This window comes from Salvelinus alpinus, chromosome 1, assembly GCF_045679555.1.
Source record: "Salvelinus alpinus chromosome 1, SLU_Salpinus.1, whole genome shotgun sequence".
NCBI classification, from domain to species: Eukaryota; Metazoa; Chordata; class Actinopteri; order Salmoniformes; family Salmonidae; genus Salvelinus; species Salvelinus alpinus.
This window is the reverse complement of record NC_092086.1, coordinates 61,851,873-61,871,457: the sequence shown is the minus strand read 5'-3', so window position 1 is coordinate 61,871,457 and position 19,585 is coordinate 61,851,873. Positions and strand designations below refer to the sequence as shown.

Genomic DNA, 19,585 nt, shown 5'->3' with positions numbered 1-19,585 from the left:
TTGTCCCCAAAAGTTTTTTTTTCCTTTAACGTCTCCTTTTGTCTTCCCACTATTATCAAGCAGTAATGATACACATTTTAGATAATTCAACCTTTATCTGCACAGCTTCCCAGGCAACTATCACAGCAGGAATGCTGTGATACAAAATCAACTTTAAGTCATAGTTATTCATTTAAAATCTGCATCAATTGAGTATTTCAGGCACAGAAACATTTCCAAATACAAACATTGAAAAGTTTCACAAAAGTGCACGACCAAAGTTAGCAAATTTCAAATTGAGTACTTCCAAAATACCAGAAAATACATTGTAGAATGAGTAGATCACCTCATCAACAAATGGATAGCATCATGACAAATAAAAGGAAAATCACTACCCATTTAACAAACATTTCCCTTTTCAGAAACATTACAGGCTCCGTAGACAGGCTCCTGGATCTCCTCTTCAACATGGTCACCCTTGATCCAGTGCCGTATGTGGGGAAGCTGTGCAAGCTGTCCATCCCAGGACCCTTGTCTGCCTAGTGTGAGAGGCCTGACAAAGAGCAGGCCATAGCTAGATTTTTCTCTGACTTCTATCTTGGGGGTGACTGAAGCCTGCTTGATTGAAGCGGGGTACATGGGTCCTCCTGTTCTCTCGCTGTCCTCCCCATGAATTTCTGTAGTTGGTTGTATTTCCTAAAGCCTAAGTAATTCACTGTTACGTGATACAGTATATCACATTTTGTTACATTGTATTGTTTTTTTCAAGCATTTGGACAGGAGATGAGGGTTACAAATTGTACGAATCAATGGGTCCTGCATACTGTAGGGTGGCTGGGTGCCTATATTAGGCTTATGGCTCTAATTATTATTTTTTATAATGTCAAATGGTGTCTCACCATTATTTCTCACCTTTATTTTTCATAAGTGTTCATGTTGATCAATATTTTGGCTAAGCTGTCCTTTAGTAAATTATCAAATAAATGTCTGCTCAATGCATACAATTCTGAACATATTGTCATGTATAATGCAGAGGGAACCAATAAATGATCCAGTACAGTTATTGTATCCTGTTTTCATGTACATTACCTTATGTCTAAGCTTCTAAGATGACTCAGACTTCATGTGAAGTATATCGGTGAACTGTATTCTGTAATTATACAGTACAAAAATATTAACGCAGCATGCTACAATTTCAACGATTTTACTGAATTACAGTTCATATAAGGAAATCAGTTAATTTAAATAAATAAATTAGGCCCTAATCTATGGATTTCACATGACTGGGCAGGGGTGCAGCCATGGGTGGGCCTGGGAGGGCATATATTGAAGCAACATCCTCAGACATCAGTCAGGAAGTTAAAGCTTGGTCGCAAATGGGTCTTTCAAAGGGACAATGACCCCTTTGTTGGCTTGAGGACAACAAAGTCAAGGTATTGTAGTGGCCATCACAAAGCCCTGACCTCAATCTTATAGAACATTTGTTGGCAGAACTGAAAAAGGGGGAGGCCTGCAAGGAGGCCTACAAACCTGATTCAGGTACACCAGCTCTGTCAGGAGGAATGGGCCAAAATTCACCCAACTTATTGTGGGAAGCTTGTGTAAGGCTACCCAAAAAGTTAAACAATTTAAAGACAATGCTACCAAATACTAATTGAGTGTATGTAAACTTCTGACCCACTGGGAATGTGATGAAATAAATACAAACTGAAATAAATCATTCTCTCTACTATTATTCTGACATTTCACATCCTTAAAATAAAGTGTTGATCCTAACTGACCAAAGACAGGGAATTTTTACTAGGATAAAATGTCAGGAATTGTGAAAAACTGAGTTTAAATGTATTTGGCTAAGGTGTATGTAAACTTCCAACTTCAAATGTACCAGTAGATGCATATTAGCACATACGCTAATGTAGCATGTTCTTAGCGTGGAACACACACAACTGATCAATGGACTATGTTCGGGAAGAGCATTAATAAGATTATCATATGAAAGACCAGACCAGAGACCAGGATATAAAGTTTAAATGCTAATGCCGGATTGTTTATTTTAAGAAAGTTGTTTGTAGTTATCTAAAAATAAGATTTTTAATTCACAATGTTCTCAAAAAAATATTCACACTAATAAAATACCCTGGGTTAAATAATATGTGGGTGCACCTGCCTAATTAAATATCTATAGTAATATCAAATATCACCAGATTAGTTCAATATAGAAATCAAAATGACATTCAAATACACATTCACAATTTCACAGTCTTACCACATATATGACCATTAAACACGGAGCTGTGCAGAATAGTGTATTTAAGTGTGCTTCAAGAGAGGTCCTTTTAAAGTGATATCTTCAGATATCTTTCTTTTGCATGCAATAGAAGATGTCGATCTCTCTGGGTAGGCTCGCCATCCAAGACTCAATCTCCAACAAAAAATCTGACCAATATATTGAATAAGCAGACCAACATTGAGCACGGTTACATGCACACAATAATATGAGTATTGTGGATAGTCAGATTAATATAATAGTATATTTAAAATGCTTTGCAAGAAGAACATTTTCCCTAATAATCCTGTTTACATCTGAAATCAGGCTACTTGATGGGACTTACTGTAAATAAATGCAATCGCCAGTCAAAATAAATGTTCTACCACAGTGACTATGATATTTTAGTTCAGACATATAAAGTTTGTATTTGAAAACTATTTAAGTTTTTCCAAACTCACACAATGATTTGTACAACAAATACACAGATGGAACTAGAGTTTAAGCTGTTTACATGTTCTAATAATTTGAAAGATTGCTCTGAAAACCAGGTTGTACCAAAAGCAACATTCAGATACAATATTGTTCACTATAAAAAAAAGTACACTGAGTGTACAAAACATAAGGAACACCTGCTCTTTCCATGACATAGACTGACCAGGTGAGTCCAGGTGAAACCTATGATCTCTTATTGATGTCACATGTATTTAAATCAGTGTAGATGAAGGGGAGGAGACAGGTTAAAGGATGATTTTTAAGCCGTGAGACATGGATTGAGACAAAGACAAAGATTGAAGTGCCTTGGAACAGATTGTGGTAGTAGGTGCCAGGCGCACCGGGTTGAGTGTCAATAACTGCAACACTGCAGGGTTTTTCACGCTCAACAGTTTCCCGTCTGTTTCAAAAATGGTCCACCCACAAAGGACACCCAGCCAACTTGACACTACTCTGCATTGGAGTCGACATGGGCCAGCATACCTGTGGAACGCTTTCGACACCTTGTAGAGGCCATGCCCTGACAAAGTGATGCTGTTCTGAGGGCAAAAGGGGTTGCAACTCAATATTAGGAAGGTGTTCCTAATGCTTTGTACACTCCGTGTATAATTACCTCGAAAGAAGTGCACGTAGCAATTTGCATAAATAGCACAATTTACTTAACATGGTAAAAGTTAGCATTGGCCCGCTAAAGATGCGCTAATACAGCAGCTTAATTTATTTGTCATCCACAAACGCATTCAATCGGTCTCAGGACGAGAACGATGAATGGACCATCAATTATCAGCATTTCTCTTAAGATATATCTATGTTTAGCTCATTATTTCTAGCTTTATATCAGTTTTTTGACCTTCATGGACAATAGAAAATCTGTCATAAAATAGGTCCCTTTACAATGCTTACTCAACATTGCATTGATTGAGTTGACAAAGGCGGGACCTAACTGATTTGCGCACTTCTGATTGGTTAGGTCATTTCTCATAACTACAAGGATATTTAACCATTACTTGACCTCGGTTACCCTAAAATATGCTAACAATAATTTTTCAATCGTATTTTCATGAACCATAGGACTTGGTTTGAGAACAGCTAACGGATTGGTCAAAGGATGGCTGAGTTAAATCAAAAAACTTGTCATCGCTATCATGGACATCCATCCCTAAGGTCTACCACGCTGAATTTGGTATTGATATCTATATATATTTTTTTAAATGTTAGGGGGTAGATCAGCTTTAATATTGCAGATAGATTGTAGCTTCCATCAATGTAATTGTCTGCGTCACTTCCAATCCCCCATATATTTTTTTGCAAATATATATATATTTATATATATCACACACACACACACACACACACACACACACACACACACACACACACACACACACACACACACACACACACACACACACACACACACATACACATACACACATACATAAACACATAAATTAAATACATATATATATACAGACCTTTTTTATTTCCTTTGTTACCCTTCCTTTATTACCCTCCAACCCTACCACCCCTCCCTCAATTGGAGAAAACTAGTGAACAACAACGCTTAGGCCTGTATTTCCAGCTTATACATACTATATATTGTTTTTAACTCTTGTCCTTCCTCTACACGCAATCTCTCCCATATATTTATGATGTCCATCCGATTTGATTTCCATTTGCCATATCTTTCAAACTGTACTTTTTCAAAAACAGTTCCTAACCTATGTACTTTTTACGGGCACAGTATGTTTTACATTAGTTATCTTGTTGTTATTAGTCCAAACCTTCAGCTTCATTCAACCCCTCCCATCTATCGCTTAACACCATCCATATTGGATTTCTGTTTGCCATATATCTTTCAACTGTGCTGTGATGTTTCACAAAATCTCTGTTATCTGCAGGGTTAGCTCCAGGTAAATATTCCAATTCTTCAGCCATTCCTGGATGTGACCAAAAATAAGCTACATATGGACAGTACCAAAACAATTGATCTAATGATTCTGCCTCTTTGCAGCAAAATCTGCAGAGCTGGGAATGTTGTATCCCCCATATAAATAACATTATGTTGGTTGCAAGAATTCTGTATAATAGTTTTGAATCTGGCGTCGTTTTGCGTATCAGTTCATATAAACCATGTGCCATGGAATCAAAAATCTCTTCCAAACTATTTTGCAATCTATATGGCACGGCTGTCAATTTTTTGGTCCTTAAATGAAACTGGTCAACTTTTTTACTTATCACAATTTTCTTTAACCAATAATGGTCTTTAATGCTGGGCCGACAGACAAGTTCCTTACTTTTTCCCCCTTCCACTTTCCTCTTCCATTATGTTTTAGTTAGCTGCATGTATGACATAACTCCACCAGTCATATTTATGATATAATTTACGAAGATTATAACTTTTTATTTTTTATAAAAAAAGCATGTTTTTTTTAATCAATTGGTATATTTGAGTTTAACCACACTATTTGTTGTATTATTTCTTCTGTCTTTTCTGGTGGATTAAATTGAAATGGATTCAAATGTATTAAACTTCACTAAACTCTAAAAAGGCGATCAAAAAGGAGATGAATAAAAATGCAATTGCTAGCTCCATACTGTTACTGTCTTTATACCTATGGACAAAAAAATATATAGAAAGGTGAGGATGACTTTATATTTCCTCACTGTATGACACTGACCGTGGGGCGTTATAGGATTGTTTCCGAAGTTAGAGCTGATTTTGAAAAAACCTCAAGCCCAATTTTCAAAACAACATTACAGTATAAAAATGTATTTAAGACTGTCATTTGGGAATTTCTTGAGGTGCTCTAAGTTGCTATTACAGTGCATTCGGAAAGTATTCAGACCCCTTGACTTTTTCCACATTTTGTTACGTTACAGCCTTATTCTACATTTTTTTTACATTTAAGTTATTTAGCAGACGCTCTTATCCAGAGTGACTTACAAATTGGAACGTTCATACATATTCATCCTGGTCCCCCCGTGGGGAATGAACCCACAACCCTGGCGTTGCAAGTGCCATGCTCTACCAACTGAGCCACACGGGACCGTTGATTAAAGTTGATTAAATTGTTTTTTTCCCCTAATCAAACTACACACAATAACCCATAATGACAAAGCAAAAACAATATTTTTTGAAATTGTTGCAAATTTATTAAAAATAAATAACTGAAATATCACATTTACATAAGTATTCAGACCCTTTACTCACTACTTGTTGAAGCACCTTTGGCAGCGATTACAGCTTTGAGCTTGGCACACCTGTATTTGGGGAGTTTCTCCCATTCTTCTCTGTAGATCCTCTCAAGCTCTATCAGGTTGGATGGGGAAGGTCGCTGCATACTGTAGCCATTTTCAGGTCTCTCCAGAGATGTTCGATCGGGTTCAAGTCCTCGGGCTCTGGCTGGGCCACTCAAGGACATTAAGAGACTTGTCCCGAAGCTACTCCTGCGTTGACTTGGCTGTGTGCTTAGGGTCGTTGTCCCGTTGAAAGGTGAACCTTTGCCCCTAGTCTGAGGTCCTGAGCACTTGGGAACCTTCAGTGCTGCAGAAATTCTATGGTACTCTTCCCCAGATCTGTGCCTCAACACAATCATGTCTTGGAGCTCTACAGACAATTTTTTCAACCTCATGGCTTGGTTTTTGCATTGACATGCACTGTCAACTATGGGACCTCAGGTGTGTGCCTTTCTAAATCATGTCCTATTAATTGAATTTACCACAGGTGGACTCCAATGAAGTTGTAGAAATATCTCAAGGATGATCAATCAAAACAGGATGGCACCTGAGCTCATAGCATAGCAAAGGGTTTAAATACTTAAAAAATCTGTTTTCGCTTTGTCATTATGTAGAATGATAAGGACATGTTTTATTTCATCAATTTTAAAATAAGGCTGTAACAAGGGGTCTGAATACTTTCCGAATGCACTGTATTTGCTTTTCTGGCATTGAGAAATAGGTGCTACCTACACTGACTTTAACTGGGTCTCACTGTAGGCGAATTGCAGACATCCCCCAGTATAGCTAGCCTCTGCCACAGTAGTATCACAGTGGTGCTTTACAATCGTCCATTTCACATACTGTATTGCTCTGCATTTCAACCCTCCCCTCTTCCACTCCCCTCTCTGGAGTGCCCCTCCCTCTCCAGTTGCCTAAAACCGGAAGTCACGACTCACAAACCACCAAGTCATAAAATATTTGTCACTGCATGGTCTTTTTCCTCCCTCTATCCATCTCTCTCTCTTTCTCTAGGTCTCTCTTCCCTCTCTTTTTATCTGTACTGCCTGAGGCAGGATAGAGGGAAAAACGTGACACAGTTTCTTCTGCTGCACTAGCCGGCCGTCTATGAGTCATACAACTCTATTTGGAGCAGAGCAGAACCACAGAGCCAGTTTGATGCAGCTCAGAGAGACTGTACAGGATGTTAACTATGACAATATCAGCAGAGCTAGAGCCAGTTTGATGCAGCTCAGAGACTGTAGTGGATGTTAACTATGACACTATCAGCAGAGCTAGAGCCAGTTTGATGCAGCTCAGAGAGAGACTGTACAGGATCTTAACTATGACACTATCAGCAGAGCTAGAGCCAGTTTGATGCAGACCTGAGAAAGACGGCACAGCGTGTTAACTATGTATGACACTTTCAGCGGGATGTGTTAGTTTCCTGCCTTCAACAGTGGAGTTGCAGTGGATTGCCTTCATCCACTCTTGCCTGGACAGTTAACGAGCGGTGCACATGATTTAGCCCCTGGAGGCTTCGTTAGTATTCTGATGATATTGTCTCTCCTTGTCATTTCAGTTTCTCATAATAAACAGTCAGACTCAGAGACCATGTTAGGAATATTACACCTCCCATAGAGAGAGAACCATACCCATAGTTTTATCTGTACAGCTCCTCCACTCATATTTAGGCCTACTACTGATGTCATCTGTGAGACCCCATCGACACTGCACCCCACCCTCTCTCCTGCACCTCTGCCAAGCCAAAGCTACCCAGGCACTTTCTTTTTGTGACAGATGAACAGCAACACAAACATTAGTAAGATATATGGGGCACAGGGCATACTATGGGGCACTGGTCTGGGCTGGTTCAAAGAGCTGGCCCGGGAGGGACAATGATAAAAAAACAAGTAAAGGTTATAATCTCCACCATGGAGGGAGCGTAGCCTAGTTAAACCAGACTGAACGCTGCCCTCACCATTCATTCAGTCTGGTGTTAACCAAGCTAGAGGGAGCGTGATCTGGGCCAGACATCAGTGCCAGGTTCCATCCAGAGCCATCAGTAAGCCTCACGGCCTCTATCGATTTGTGATGCTTCCATTTGGAAGCCTGCATGCACCCTGTTTTTTAAATAGATTGTCCATTTCTTACATTTTCTGTGATCAAATAAAAAAAAAAAAAAAAAAGTTGCACACTCATCTCTCCTTGCTCTGATCCTTGTGCATTTCTCTGATCATTCATTTCACCAGAGAGAAGTGAGTTTGAGTAGATAATGAAATAAGTTTTATTTTTTATACAGACATTCATTTTGTAGTACCCAGGCCCAATCACATGCTCCTTTTAATTAGTTGTTTTCTCTGGGCTGTACCATTTCACATCTTACAGTAATCCTCTCTCCCCTGCCTGTCCTGTATGTTCATGCCCCAACAGGTCCTGCTCTTAGAGTGACTCAGTAAGTAGTGAGTGTGATGAGGCAATGCAGTATTATTGTGCCTAAGTGGTCACTAGGCAACAACTCTGTGCTATGTCTTTCCAAAATAGAGATTTTTTAGATGTTGTAGTCTCTAGTGAATGCTCACGGCATAACAACAACCAAACCGCTTTTCGCTGGCCAACAAGGGTCTGGTACACCAGTTTTTCTCACAGGTGAAATTACTTTCTTGCTTGCTCTTTCGCAACAGTGCAGTAATCAATATCAGTAGTACTATAAAAAATAAATAAAGTAAAGTAGAACAAAAACACACGAGAAATAGAAATAGAAACAAAATAATGTAAGCTACTGTATATACACGGTCAGTTCCAGAGTCAGTGCCAATACCATATTTACAATGTGCAGGGATACTGGAGTTGGAGGGTTAGATATGTATATGGTTAAGGTGACTAGGTATCAGGCTATATGATAAACAGAATAGCATCATATATGATGATTTTGTGTGTGTGTGTGTGTGTGTGTGTGTGTGTGTGTGTGTGTGTGCGTGCGTGCGTGCGTGCGTGCGTGCGTGCGTGCGTGCGTGTGTGTGTGTATGTGTATAGTCAGTGCAAAAATAAATTAGAAGGGTCAATGCAAATAGTCTGTGTAACCATTTTGTTAGCTATTTAGCAGTCTTCTGGCTTTCTTCAATACCATTTGCTGTGCGGAAGCAGAGAGAACAGTCTATGGCTTGGGTGGTTCGAGTCTAGAACAATTTTCAATGCCTTCCTTTTATTTTATTTTACATTTTAACATTTTTTATTTAACCTTTATTTTACTGGGCAAGTCAGTTAAGAACAAATTCTTATTTACAATAGCGGCCTACTCACCTTTCACACTGCCTGATATAGAGGTCCTGTATGGCAGGGAGCTCAGCCCCTGTGATGTACTGGGCTGTCTGCACCCTCCTCTGTAGCGCCATGCAATCAAGGGTGGTGCAGTTGTCATACCAAGCAGTGATGCAGCCAGTCAAGATGCTCTCAATGGTGAAACTGTAGAACATTTTCAGGATTTGAGGGCCCATGCCAAATATTTTCAACCTCCTCAGGGGAAAGACATGCTATCGCACCTTCTTCACGGTGTAGATGGCGGCGTGTTCCACACTGCCAGGTCACTGACCCCCTCCCTGTAGGCTGTCTCATTGTCGCCGGTGATCAGGCCTCGCTGTCGTGTTGTCAGCAAACTTGACGGTGTTGGAGTCATGTGTGGCCACACAGTCGTGTTGAACAAGTGAGTACAGGAAGGGACTGAGCACACACCCCTGTGGGGCCCCCATGTTGACAGCCAGCGTGGCGGAGGTGATGAGTAAAGTAAAGATTGATGCCAGGAGACATGAGTGGAAGAGAAAAATCAAAGTAGGCCTTTCTACTCCGAGAGAGAGAAGTATAGGTTAGAGATGTTCTTCAATTCACCAGACATACACACACAGCGTAATTATACATTATGCATTACAGACCCTTGTCATGGCACCAGTGAACAAGACTAGAGCTAAGTTCAAGGCAGAGGAAAATTATTTCATCCCATTTAGACATTATTTCATCCTGTTTAGGCTTCACTGTAAAACATCAATTACACCCTAGATGTTTCTCATCTGTTGCCACGCACCAGTCTAATGACAAGACGAACATGGGCATAATTTGTCTCTGTCACTATTACACTCAACAAAAATGTAAACGTAACATGGAACATTTTCAAAGATTTTACTGAGTTACAGTTCATATAAGGAAATAAGTAAATGTAAATAAATTAGGCCCTAATCTATGGATTTCACATGACTGGGCAGGGGTGCAGCAATGGGTGGGCCTGAGAGGGCATAGGCCCACCCACTGGCGAGTCAGGCTCAGCCAATGAGAAATACGTTTTCCCCACAAAAGTGCTTTATTGCAGACAGAAATGCCCCCCCCCCCCCCCCCAGACGATCCCGCAGGTGAAGAAGCCAGATGTGGAGGTCCTGTGCTGGTGTGGTTACACATGGTCTGCGGTTGTGAGACATCTGTGGCATTGTTGTGTGACAAAACTGCACATTTTAGAGTGGCCTTTTATTGTCCCCAGCACAAGGTGCCCCTGTGTAATGATCATGCTGTTTAATCAACTTCTTGATATGCCACACCAGTCAGGTGGATGGATTATTTTGGCAAAGGAGCAATGCTCACTAACAGGGATGTAAACAAATTTGTGCGCAAAATTTGAGAGAAATAAGCTTTTTGCGCATGTGGAAAATGTCTGGGATCTTTTATTTCAGCTCATGAAACATGGGATCAACACTTTACATGTTGCATTTATATTTTTGTTCAGTATAAATTATTTTCAGTGAAGTGCAATAAAATGTTGAATTAAGTTTGAACACAGTGATCGTTAATGTTTGTTTGGCTGCATCTCGTTAATTGGCTTCCTGTTTTAGACGACTTGACGCATCATTTAGACTAGAGTTTGGCATCATCAGTTCCCTCTATTTAGTCTTTATCTGTCTCCCTCCATCCACCTGGTTGGGTTTTAAGCAGCTAAGCTGCTACTTCTGAGAGAGATGAAACATGTGTTCTATTCTGTGATGGGAACCAATTATCTTAATGCATGGGTCTTCTCTATCCCTGTGTCCCAAATGTCACCCTATTGCCTACATAGTGCACTTGTTTTGACCAGAGCCCTGTGGGTAATACGTTGCCATTTGGAATGCAGGCCTGGAGTCTGGGCTGAGGGACAGGGCTGTGGGACTAATGAAATGGGCATGTATCTGGAATGTTAGACGGTTTGAGAGCCATCACAAACCCAGTACCGTCAACCATGTACACACACACACACACACAGTACATAGTACACAACCTCCCTGCCCGCCTGCCTGTCGGCCTGTTCACTCAGGCTCAAAGAACAGCCAACCTGCTCTCCTCTCTCACATAGATCATTTTATGCTGTTAGTGCTAATGGCGACTGCCACAAAGCACATTTATGAATGGATTCAAGAAGCTACACATTTGGCGTTAGTTCCTACTTCACAGTAGGGTAATAAAAAAAAATTGTCTTTCTTTTTAAAAGAAATGCCTTCTTGAACATGAACTTTCATGTACCTTAATAACAAACTTGTATGTGATCTGTAAATATGAATACAAATGTTAAATGACGAGCCATGTTGGTTAAGCCACAAAAAAAGCCAGCAACCTTCCCACTAGCCATGATTGGAGAAAGTAATTATATTTCTATACTGTTTACCAAAGCAGCTGGAGAACAAGCCAATCAGATTCCAACAACACTGACCAGGAGAACTAAAGGTCTTTTCACACTACTAGGTACACATTTAAGAGACCACGAACAGGTGTGATAATCAGCAGGATAGTGTTGATTCTCTATTGGACCATGTACTGGTAATTTTGTACTGGTTTGATGTGTGATGGCTGTATTGCAAGTTTTACAGAGAACAATGGGATTAATAGGAAGATAATGAAGTGAATATACTGTAAAAACTGCAAGGTTTTAACTTTGTGATGTTTGTGTCCTGATATCCAACGTTGTCCTTATCGCAATGTTGATTAAGCGTTGTGGTTCATGTTGTCTTAACGTTGCGTTGACGTTTGTGTCCCCTCTAGGTGCCGTTCCCAGCTCTGCAGGGGGAAGGGGTGGAGTATCTAGGCCGAGCCGATGACACCATCATCGCCATCTCCAACTACAGGCTCCACATCAAGTTTAAGGACTCCATTATAAATGTAAGACATAATGAACACATGCGTATTTTACGATAGGCTGGTATTGATCCACGGACCGGTTTGGGTTTTTACTTTACCTTCTATATCGGTATTTAAATATTTGGTTTGTTAAATGTGATACGTTGTGTGTAACGTCCATTTTTATAGTTTACTTCGCTACTTCTGTCATCGCTCTCTGCTCTCTCTTAACATGCCGCTTTCCACACAGACATAGCCCCGCCCCCTGTCACTCAAGGTGGGCATTTGTTGTTCCTCGACCACGAGACACTTGCCTTCAGTCTGTATGGTCAATGCAACACATGGATCAATGTTGATGACAATGATGCTGTTTTCACTTTGCTTCCTAATATAAATCCAGTAGTGCTTTATAATTACACTATTAGTTTGTATTTTCTTAGCTAGTTGGACCTAAATCGTGTTAGCTGCTAATGCTAATCCCTAGTTAGCTGGCTAGCTAGCTAGCTAATGTACTGAGTCAGAGCAAACATACAGTACCACTCAAAAGTTTGTACACAGCTACTCATTCAATGGTTTTTCTTTATTTTTACTATTTTCTATGTTGTAGAATAATAGTGAAGACATCACAACTATGAAATAACACATATGGAATCATGTAGTACCCAAAAAAGTGTTATTTTATATTTGAGATTCTTCAAAGTAGGCACCCTTTGCCTTGATGAAAGCATTGCACACTCTTGGCATTCTCTAAACCAGCTTCACCTAGAATGCTTTCCCAACAGTCTTGAAGGCGTTCCCACATATGCTGAGTACTTGTTGGCTGCTTTTCCTTCACTCTGCAGTCCGACTTATCCCAAACCATCTCAATTGGATTGAGGTCAGGTGATTGTGGAGATCAGGTCATCTGATGCATGACTCCATCACTCTCCTTGGTCAAATAGCCCTTACACAGCCTGGAGGTGTGTTGGGTCATTGTCCTGTTGAAAAACAAATGATAGTCCCACTAAGGGCAAACCAGATGGGATGGCGTATTGCTGCAGAATGCTGTGGTAGCCATGCTGGTTAAGTGTGTTTTGAATAATAAATAAATTACTGACAGTGTCACCAGCAAAGCACCATCACATCTCCTCATCCGTGCTTCACGGCGGGAACTACACATGGGGAGATCATCCGTTTGCCTACTCTGCGTCTCACAAAGACACCGGGGTTGAAACCAAAAATCTCAAATTTGGACTCATCAGACAATAGGACAGATTTCCACTGGTCTAATGTCCGTTGCTCGTGTTTCTTGGCCCAAGCAAGTCTCTTCTTCTTATTGGTGTCCTTTAGTAGTGGTTTCTGTGCAGCAATTTCACCATGAAGGCCTGATTCACGCAGTCTCCTCTGAACAGTTGATGTTGAGATGTGTCTGTTACTTGAACTCTGTGAAGCATTTATTTGGGTTGAAATTTTTGAGGCTGGTAACTAATGAACTTATCCTCTGCAGCAGAGGTAACTCTGGGTCTTCCTTTCCTGTGGCGGTCCTCATGAGAGCCAGTTTCATCATAGCGCTTGACGGATTTTGCGACTGCACTTGAAGAAATGTTCAAAGTTCTTGAAATGTTCCGCATTGACTGACCTTCATGTCTTAAAGTAATGATGGACTGTCATTTATCTTTGCTTATTTGAGCTATTCTTGCCATAGAATGGACTTGGTCTTTTACCAAATAGGGCTATCTTTTGTTTACCACCCCTACCTAGTCACAAAAGAAATTACACAAATTAACTTTTAACAATCAACACCTGTTAATTGAAATGCATTTCAGCATACCACCCTGCATACCACTGCTGGCTTGCTTCTGAAGCTAAGCAGGGTTGGTCCTGGTCAGTCCCTGGATCGGAGACCAGGTGCTGCTGGAAGTGGTGTTGGAGGGCCAGTAGGAGGCACTCTTTCCTCTGGTCTAAACAAAGATCCCAATGCCCCAGGGCAGTGATTGGGGACACTGCTCTGTGTAGGGTGCTGTCTTTCGGATGGGACGTTAAACGGGTGTCCTGACTCTCTGAGGTCATTAAAGATCCCATGGCACTTATTGTAAGAGTAGGGGTGTTAACCCCGGTGTCCTGGCTAAATTCCCAATCTGGCCCTCAACCATCACGGTCACCTAATAATCCCCAGTTTACAATTGGCTCATTCATCCCCCTCCTCTCCCCTGTAACTATTCCCCAGGTCGTTGCTGCAAATGAGAACGTGTTCTCAGTCAACTTACCTGGTAAAATAACGGTAAAATAAATAAATAAATAAATAAAAAGGTGACTACCTCATGAAGCTGGTTGAAAGAATGCCAGGAGAGTGCAAAGCTGTCATCAAGGCAAAGGGTGGCTTCTTTAATGAATCTCAAATATAAAATAGATTTTCATTTGTTTGACACTTTTTTGGCTACTACATGATTCCACATGTGCTATTTCATAGTTTTGATGTCTTCACTATTATTCTACAATGTAGAAAATAGTAAAACATAAATACAAACTGTGTCCAAACTTTTGACTGGTACTGTAATTACCTATACAGCCTGATAATACCAGTGATGATGTAGACCTAAATCATCATGTTTTTTGTGCAACAGTATCTTCTAAATCAAAGAGGAATAAACAAAGCATGAATATGTTAGTTACATGAAGTAGCTAAGAGAAAACATTCAATGTAGCCAAAAGTTATAGGGTCCCCAAGTAAACACTTATCAACACTTTGGTTTCTACCCTGTCACAATAATTCCTTCCTGGTGTTTTCATTTGTTGTCATCTTAATAAACATTGTATTCAAAGTGCCCACTATTATATTCTAACTATGGAATTAGAATAATCATTCTATTTCCATGATTCCAACAGTTCACCCAAGTGTTTTGCTCTAAATCCCAAGTCAAATCATAATTGCAACATTTGGTTAAAAATAAGGGCTAGATTATTTGCCTATATTGTGCAGCCCTACGTGGCAGTGTGGAAATAGTCTAAAATGAGTGCAGGAAATGCAGAAATTGAAGAAAATGCGGAAATCACTTAGAATGTATGTGTTGCCACCCTAAGGTCACGCACTACACATAAAGCAAATTTAGAACTTTTATTATTCTGTGATATTACATTTTTGCCATATCGCCCAGCCCTAACACATGCAATACACATGATACAGAGATCCTGGAAAAAAACAACACTAGCATGTTCAAGTAGCTAGGTAGCCTAGTGGTTAGAGTGTTAGACTAGTAACTGAAAGGTTGTAAGATCGAATCCCCGAATCTGTTGTTCTGCCCCTGAATGAGGCAGTTAACCCACTGTTCCTAGGCCGTCATTGAAAATAAGAATTTGTTCTTAACTGTCTTGCCTAGTTAAATATAGGTTAAATAAAAAAATAGCTCCTCTGACATAGCCTGGTTAAACCAGATTGAACGCTGCAGTGTAATGTACATAAATCATTTTGGTTGCCAGGCTAATTGCTACACTGTCTATAGATCTGTAGATATGTGCACAGAACTGAGAGGTAGTAATGTGAGGAACAGAACCCTGCCTGAAAGGAGAGGCTCTGCTGGTTAGGTTCATTACAGGCCATATAATACATTTTAGACAGAATGTCCTGCTACTTACAAGCCAAGGCTGGTAGCACTTCAAATTGTGTGATTGAGATGCAGAGCCATTCCCAGGACCTGATGCCTGGTCCCCTCCTCACACCCACTGAGTTGGCAGTGTGTCGGGCACCACAGGAGTGGTGCAGTGAGCGGTGTCTATGATCTCACCACCAGCCAGGACTGTTTTACGTGACCTCTGGAGTTTCAGGGAGCCGGCCCAGCGCTTACTTAAAGTTGCACGTGCACACCACAGACACACACACACACACACACACACACACACACACACACACACACACACACACACACACACACACACACACACACACACACACACACACACACACACACACACACACACACACACACACACACACACACACACACACACACACACACACACACACACACACACACACACACACACACACACACACACACACACACACACACACACACACACACACACACACACACACACTCATCTTGGCATCAGAGTGAGATTCCACCTCCTCCCCTACTCCTCTTTAGTCTCGAAACTCGACCCTAGGCAACAGTGACTAGGGTTTGGTTTCAATGATAGAATCTTTTGGCATAGAGGATCGATGTCAATGCCTATGTCGATAAGGGAGAAAAATGTATTTATTTATTCTGCTTGAATAAAAAAAATCACATGGCAGACATGTGAGAATGTCGCGATTCAAAACCTTTTTAATTCAAGCAGATAAAGTAATGAAGTAGGCAGTGACGTAGTTCCTCTATGCCAAATGAGTCCGTCATTGAAACTAGACCCTAGTCACTGACCACGTTTACATGCGCACAGTATTCCTGATAGTAGCTCATATCCTACATAAGGTCTTATTCGGGATAAGCTGTTTACATTCACCTTTGATATCCTGCTTACGAGTATCTATGTAACCATGAATATACAGCAAATCCTCATTTAAGTTCATATGGGTTAAATGGAATAGTAACTGAAATAAGGACACTGACTGTAGGCCTATAACCTTCTACATGTAGAGTAAAATAATATAAACTCCAGGTGATTTATGCATTTCTTGCAGTAAAATTATACAACAAATGTTTATTTTGTCTCGGGAACAGAAGTGGAGAAATATGATTTCTTTCTTTCAGCATCTCTTGAGAAAATGTGAATGTGTGTGTAATGTGTTATCTCTGGCACTGTTAAACAAGTAGACAGTATTTCAACCACATGAAATATGCACCCAATATGAACTGAAGTCTTATCAGAAACGTGTTTCATCGTTTTCTCAGCGTTTCGTTTCCTTAAAACCTGTCAAACTGATGACATTTGGACATTTTGCACAGGACCAATCTCTCCACTGTTTTTAGTTATTCCGTTTTCTCCCTGATTCCTATACGAAACAGACAACTTTACCGGTGTTAACTAGATTACTAGTGCATTCATTCTATCGATGTAAGAAATTATTCTGGTGAGCATACTTTATAGTCTTCTGGGGCAGTTATGACAGAAGAGAAACAACATGTATCTAACTATAGTTGACAAACAAATGGCCTACCAAATGTCGGAAAAAGCATGTCTAAATTATTGGTGAAATTAGCCAGTAGGCTATATGGACCAGTACGGAGTATCAGCAAAATACATTATTATGTAATTATGGTGGATCAAATTGCACAGATTCTTCATTTTTTTAAAGTGATTTGTTTGACAATCAGATGAAAACATCATCACACAACACCTATGATATGCGAAACTGAGCCTGCGCAGAACGCGAAAAACAAAAGTCAACGGGATAAGATGTTTACATGCCACAGTATCCCGTCAAAGATCAGCATATCATAGACATCTTATCCGAGTTTCTCATAACCGGGATACAAGCTTTTTCGTGTTGTTGTAAACGGGATATGATGTTTATATGAGTCAACTCAAAAACAGAATGCGGCAGTATCCCGAATATTGGTGTGCATGTAAACAAGGTCAATGTGTTGCCTAGGGTCGAGTTTTAGAGACTAACTCCTCTCCTCCTTCTCCCCCATCCCAGAACTCCAGTCATCTAACAGAGTACCTTTTTTTTTTTAAACATACAGACATCTGCACTGTCAGTTTGTGCTGCCTGGGTATTAAAATGTTACATTTTGATATACTTTCCCCTTCCATTTTCTTCTCTCATACTTTCCTTTTCAAGCTTGGTTGTGGTCAGCAAAAGTCACTCTTTCTGCCTTGCTAATTTGTGTTCTCTGCTTGATTTTATTATCTTCCATCTTTAGCTCTTTCTTTTTATTTTTTGCCTATCATTAACTTCGTTCTGTTGTTTTTCTTCAGTTTAATAGTTTTTCCATTTCCTCTGTCCCCTGTCTTGTTGTCACCCCCCTCCTTCATGCTCTCTGCTCCCTCCCTGGTCCTGGTGTATGTCTGTCACTTTGTTGTAGACCTATCAAGGTGTGGACAATCATATTTCTGTGAGTACCTTGTGTCAACAGCAACCCTCAGCTTCCCCACTCCTCCCTCCCACAGTCTAGACTAGACCACTCTATCATTCAACCTCTGGTTCAGACTGACTACTCCTGGATTATTGTGCACTCCGGAAGGACAAAATGTAATTTAATTTGAAATTGGAAGCAATCTAAAAACTGTTTTATTAATTTTCTGATTCAGAATCTTCTCAACATTGAATATACACTGCTCAAAAAAATAAAGGGAACACTTAAACAACACAATGTAACTCCAAGTCAATCACACTTCTGTGAAATCAAACTGTCCACTTAGGAAGCAACACTGATTGACAATAAATTTCACATACTGTTGTGCAAATGGAATAGAAAAGGTGAAAATTATAGGCAATTAGCAAGACACCACCAATAAAGGAGTGGTTCTGCAGGTGGTGACCACAGACCACTTCTCAGTTCCTATGCTTCCTGGCTGATGTTTTGGTCACTTTTGAATGCTGGCGGTGCTCTCACTCTAGTGGTAGCATGAGACGGAGTCTACAACCCACACAAGTGGCTCAGGTAGTGCAGCTCATCCAGGATGGCACATCAATGCGAGCTGTGGCAAGAAGGTTTGCTGTGTCTGTCAGTGTAGTGTCCAAAGCATGGAGGCTCTACCAGGAGACAGGCCAGTACATCAGGAGACGTGGAGGAGGCCGTAGGAGGGCAACAACCTAGCAGCAGGACCGCTACCTCCGCCTTTGTGCAAGGAGGAGCAGGTGGAGCACTGCCAGAGCCCTGCAAAATTACCTCCAGCAGGCCACAAATGTGTATGTGTCTGCTCAAACGGTCAGAAACAGACTCCATGAGGGTTTTAAGAGGGCCCGACGTCCACAGGTGGGGGTTGTGCTTACAGCCCAACACCGTGCAGGACGTTTGGCATTTGCCAGAGAACACCAAGATTGGCAAATTCGCCACTGGCGCCCTGTGCTCTTCACAGATGAAAGCAGGTTCACACGCACATGTGACAGAGTCTGGAGACGCCGTGGAGAACGTTCTGCTGCCTGCAACATCCTCCAGCATGACCGGTTTGGCGGTGGGTCAGTCATGGTGTGGGGTGGCATTTCTTTGGGGGGCCGCACAGCCCTCCATGTGCTCGCCAGAGGTAGCCTGACTGCCATTAGGTACCGAGATGAGATCCTCAGACCCCTTGTGAGACCATATGCTGGTGCGGTTGGCCCTGGGTTCCTCCTAATGCAAGACAATGCTAGACCTCATGTGGCTGGAGTGTGTCAGCAGTTCCTGCAAGAGGAAGGCATTGATGCTATGGACTGGCCCGCCCGTTCCCCAGACCTGAATCCAATTGAGCACATCTGGGACATCATGTCTCGCTCCATCCACCAACGCCACGTTGCACCACAGACTGTCCAGGAGTTGGCGGATGCTTTAGTCCAGGTCTGGGAGGAGATCCCTCAGGAGACCATCCGCCACCTCATCA

The 19,585-nt window shown here is 41.1% G+C and overlaps 1 protein-coding gene across 4 annotated transcripts in view; it reads left to right on the top strand.

Annotated features, from left to right (window-relative positions):
• Positions 1 to 19,585, top strand: part of LOC139582816 (phosphatidylinositol-3,5-bisphosphate 3-phosphatase MTMR4-like) — a 115,800-nt gene that overhangs the window by 66,326 nt on the left and 29,889 nt on the right. For all 4 annotated transcript variants that reach the window (XM_071413189.1, XM_071413180.1, XM_071413206.1 and 1 more), the window contains one exon: positions 12,011 to 12,127. Coding sequence is in view for 2 of the 4 variants with exons in the window: in XM_071413180.1 (XP_071269281.1) it covers positions 12,011 to 12,127 (117 nt within the window). In the remaining 2 variants the exon portion in view is untranslated. The remainder of the gene's footprint in view (positions 1 to 12,010; positions 12,128 to 19,585) is intronic.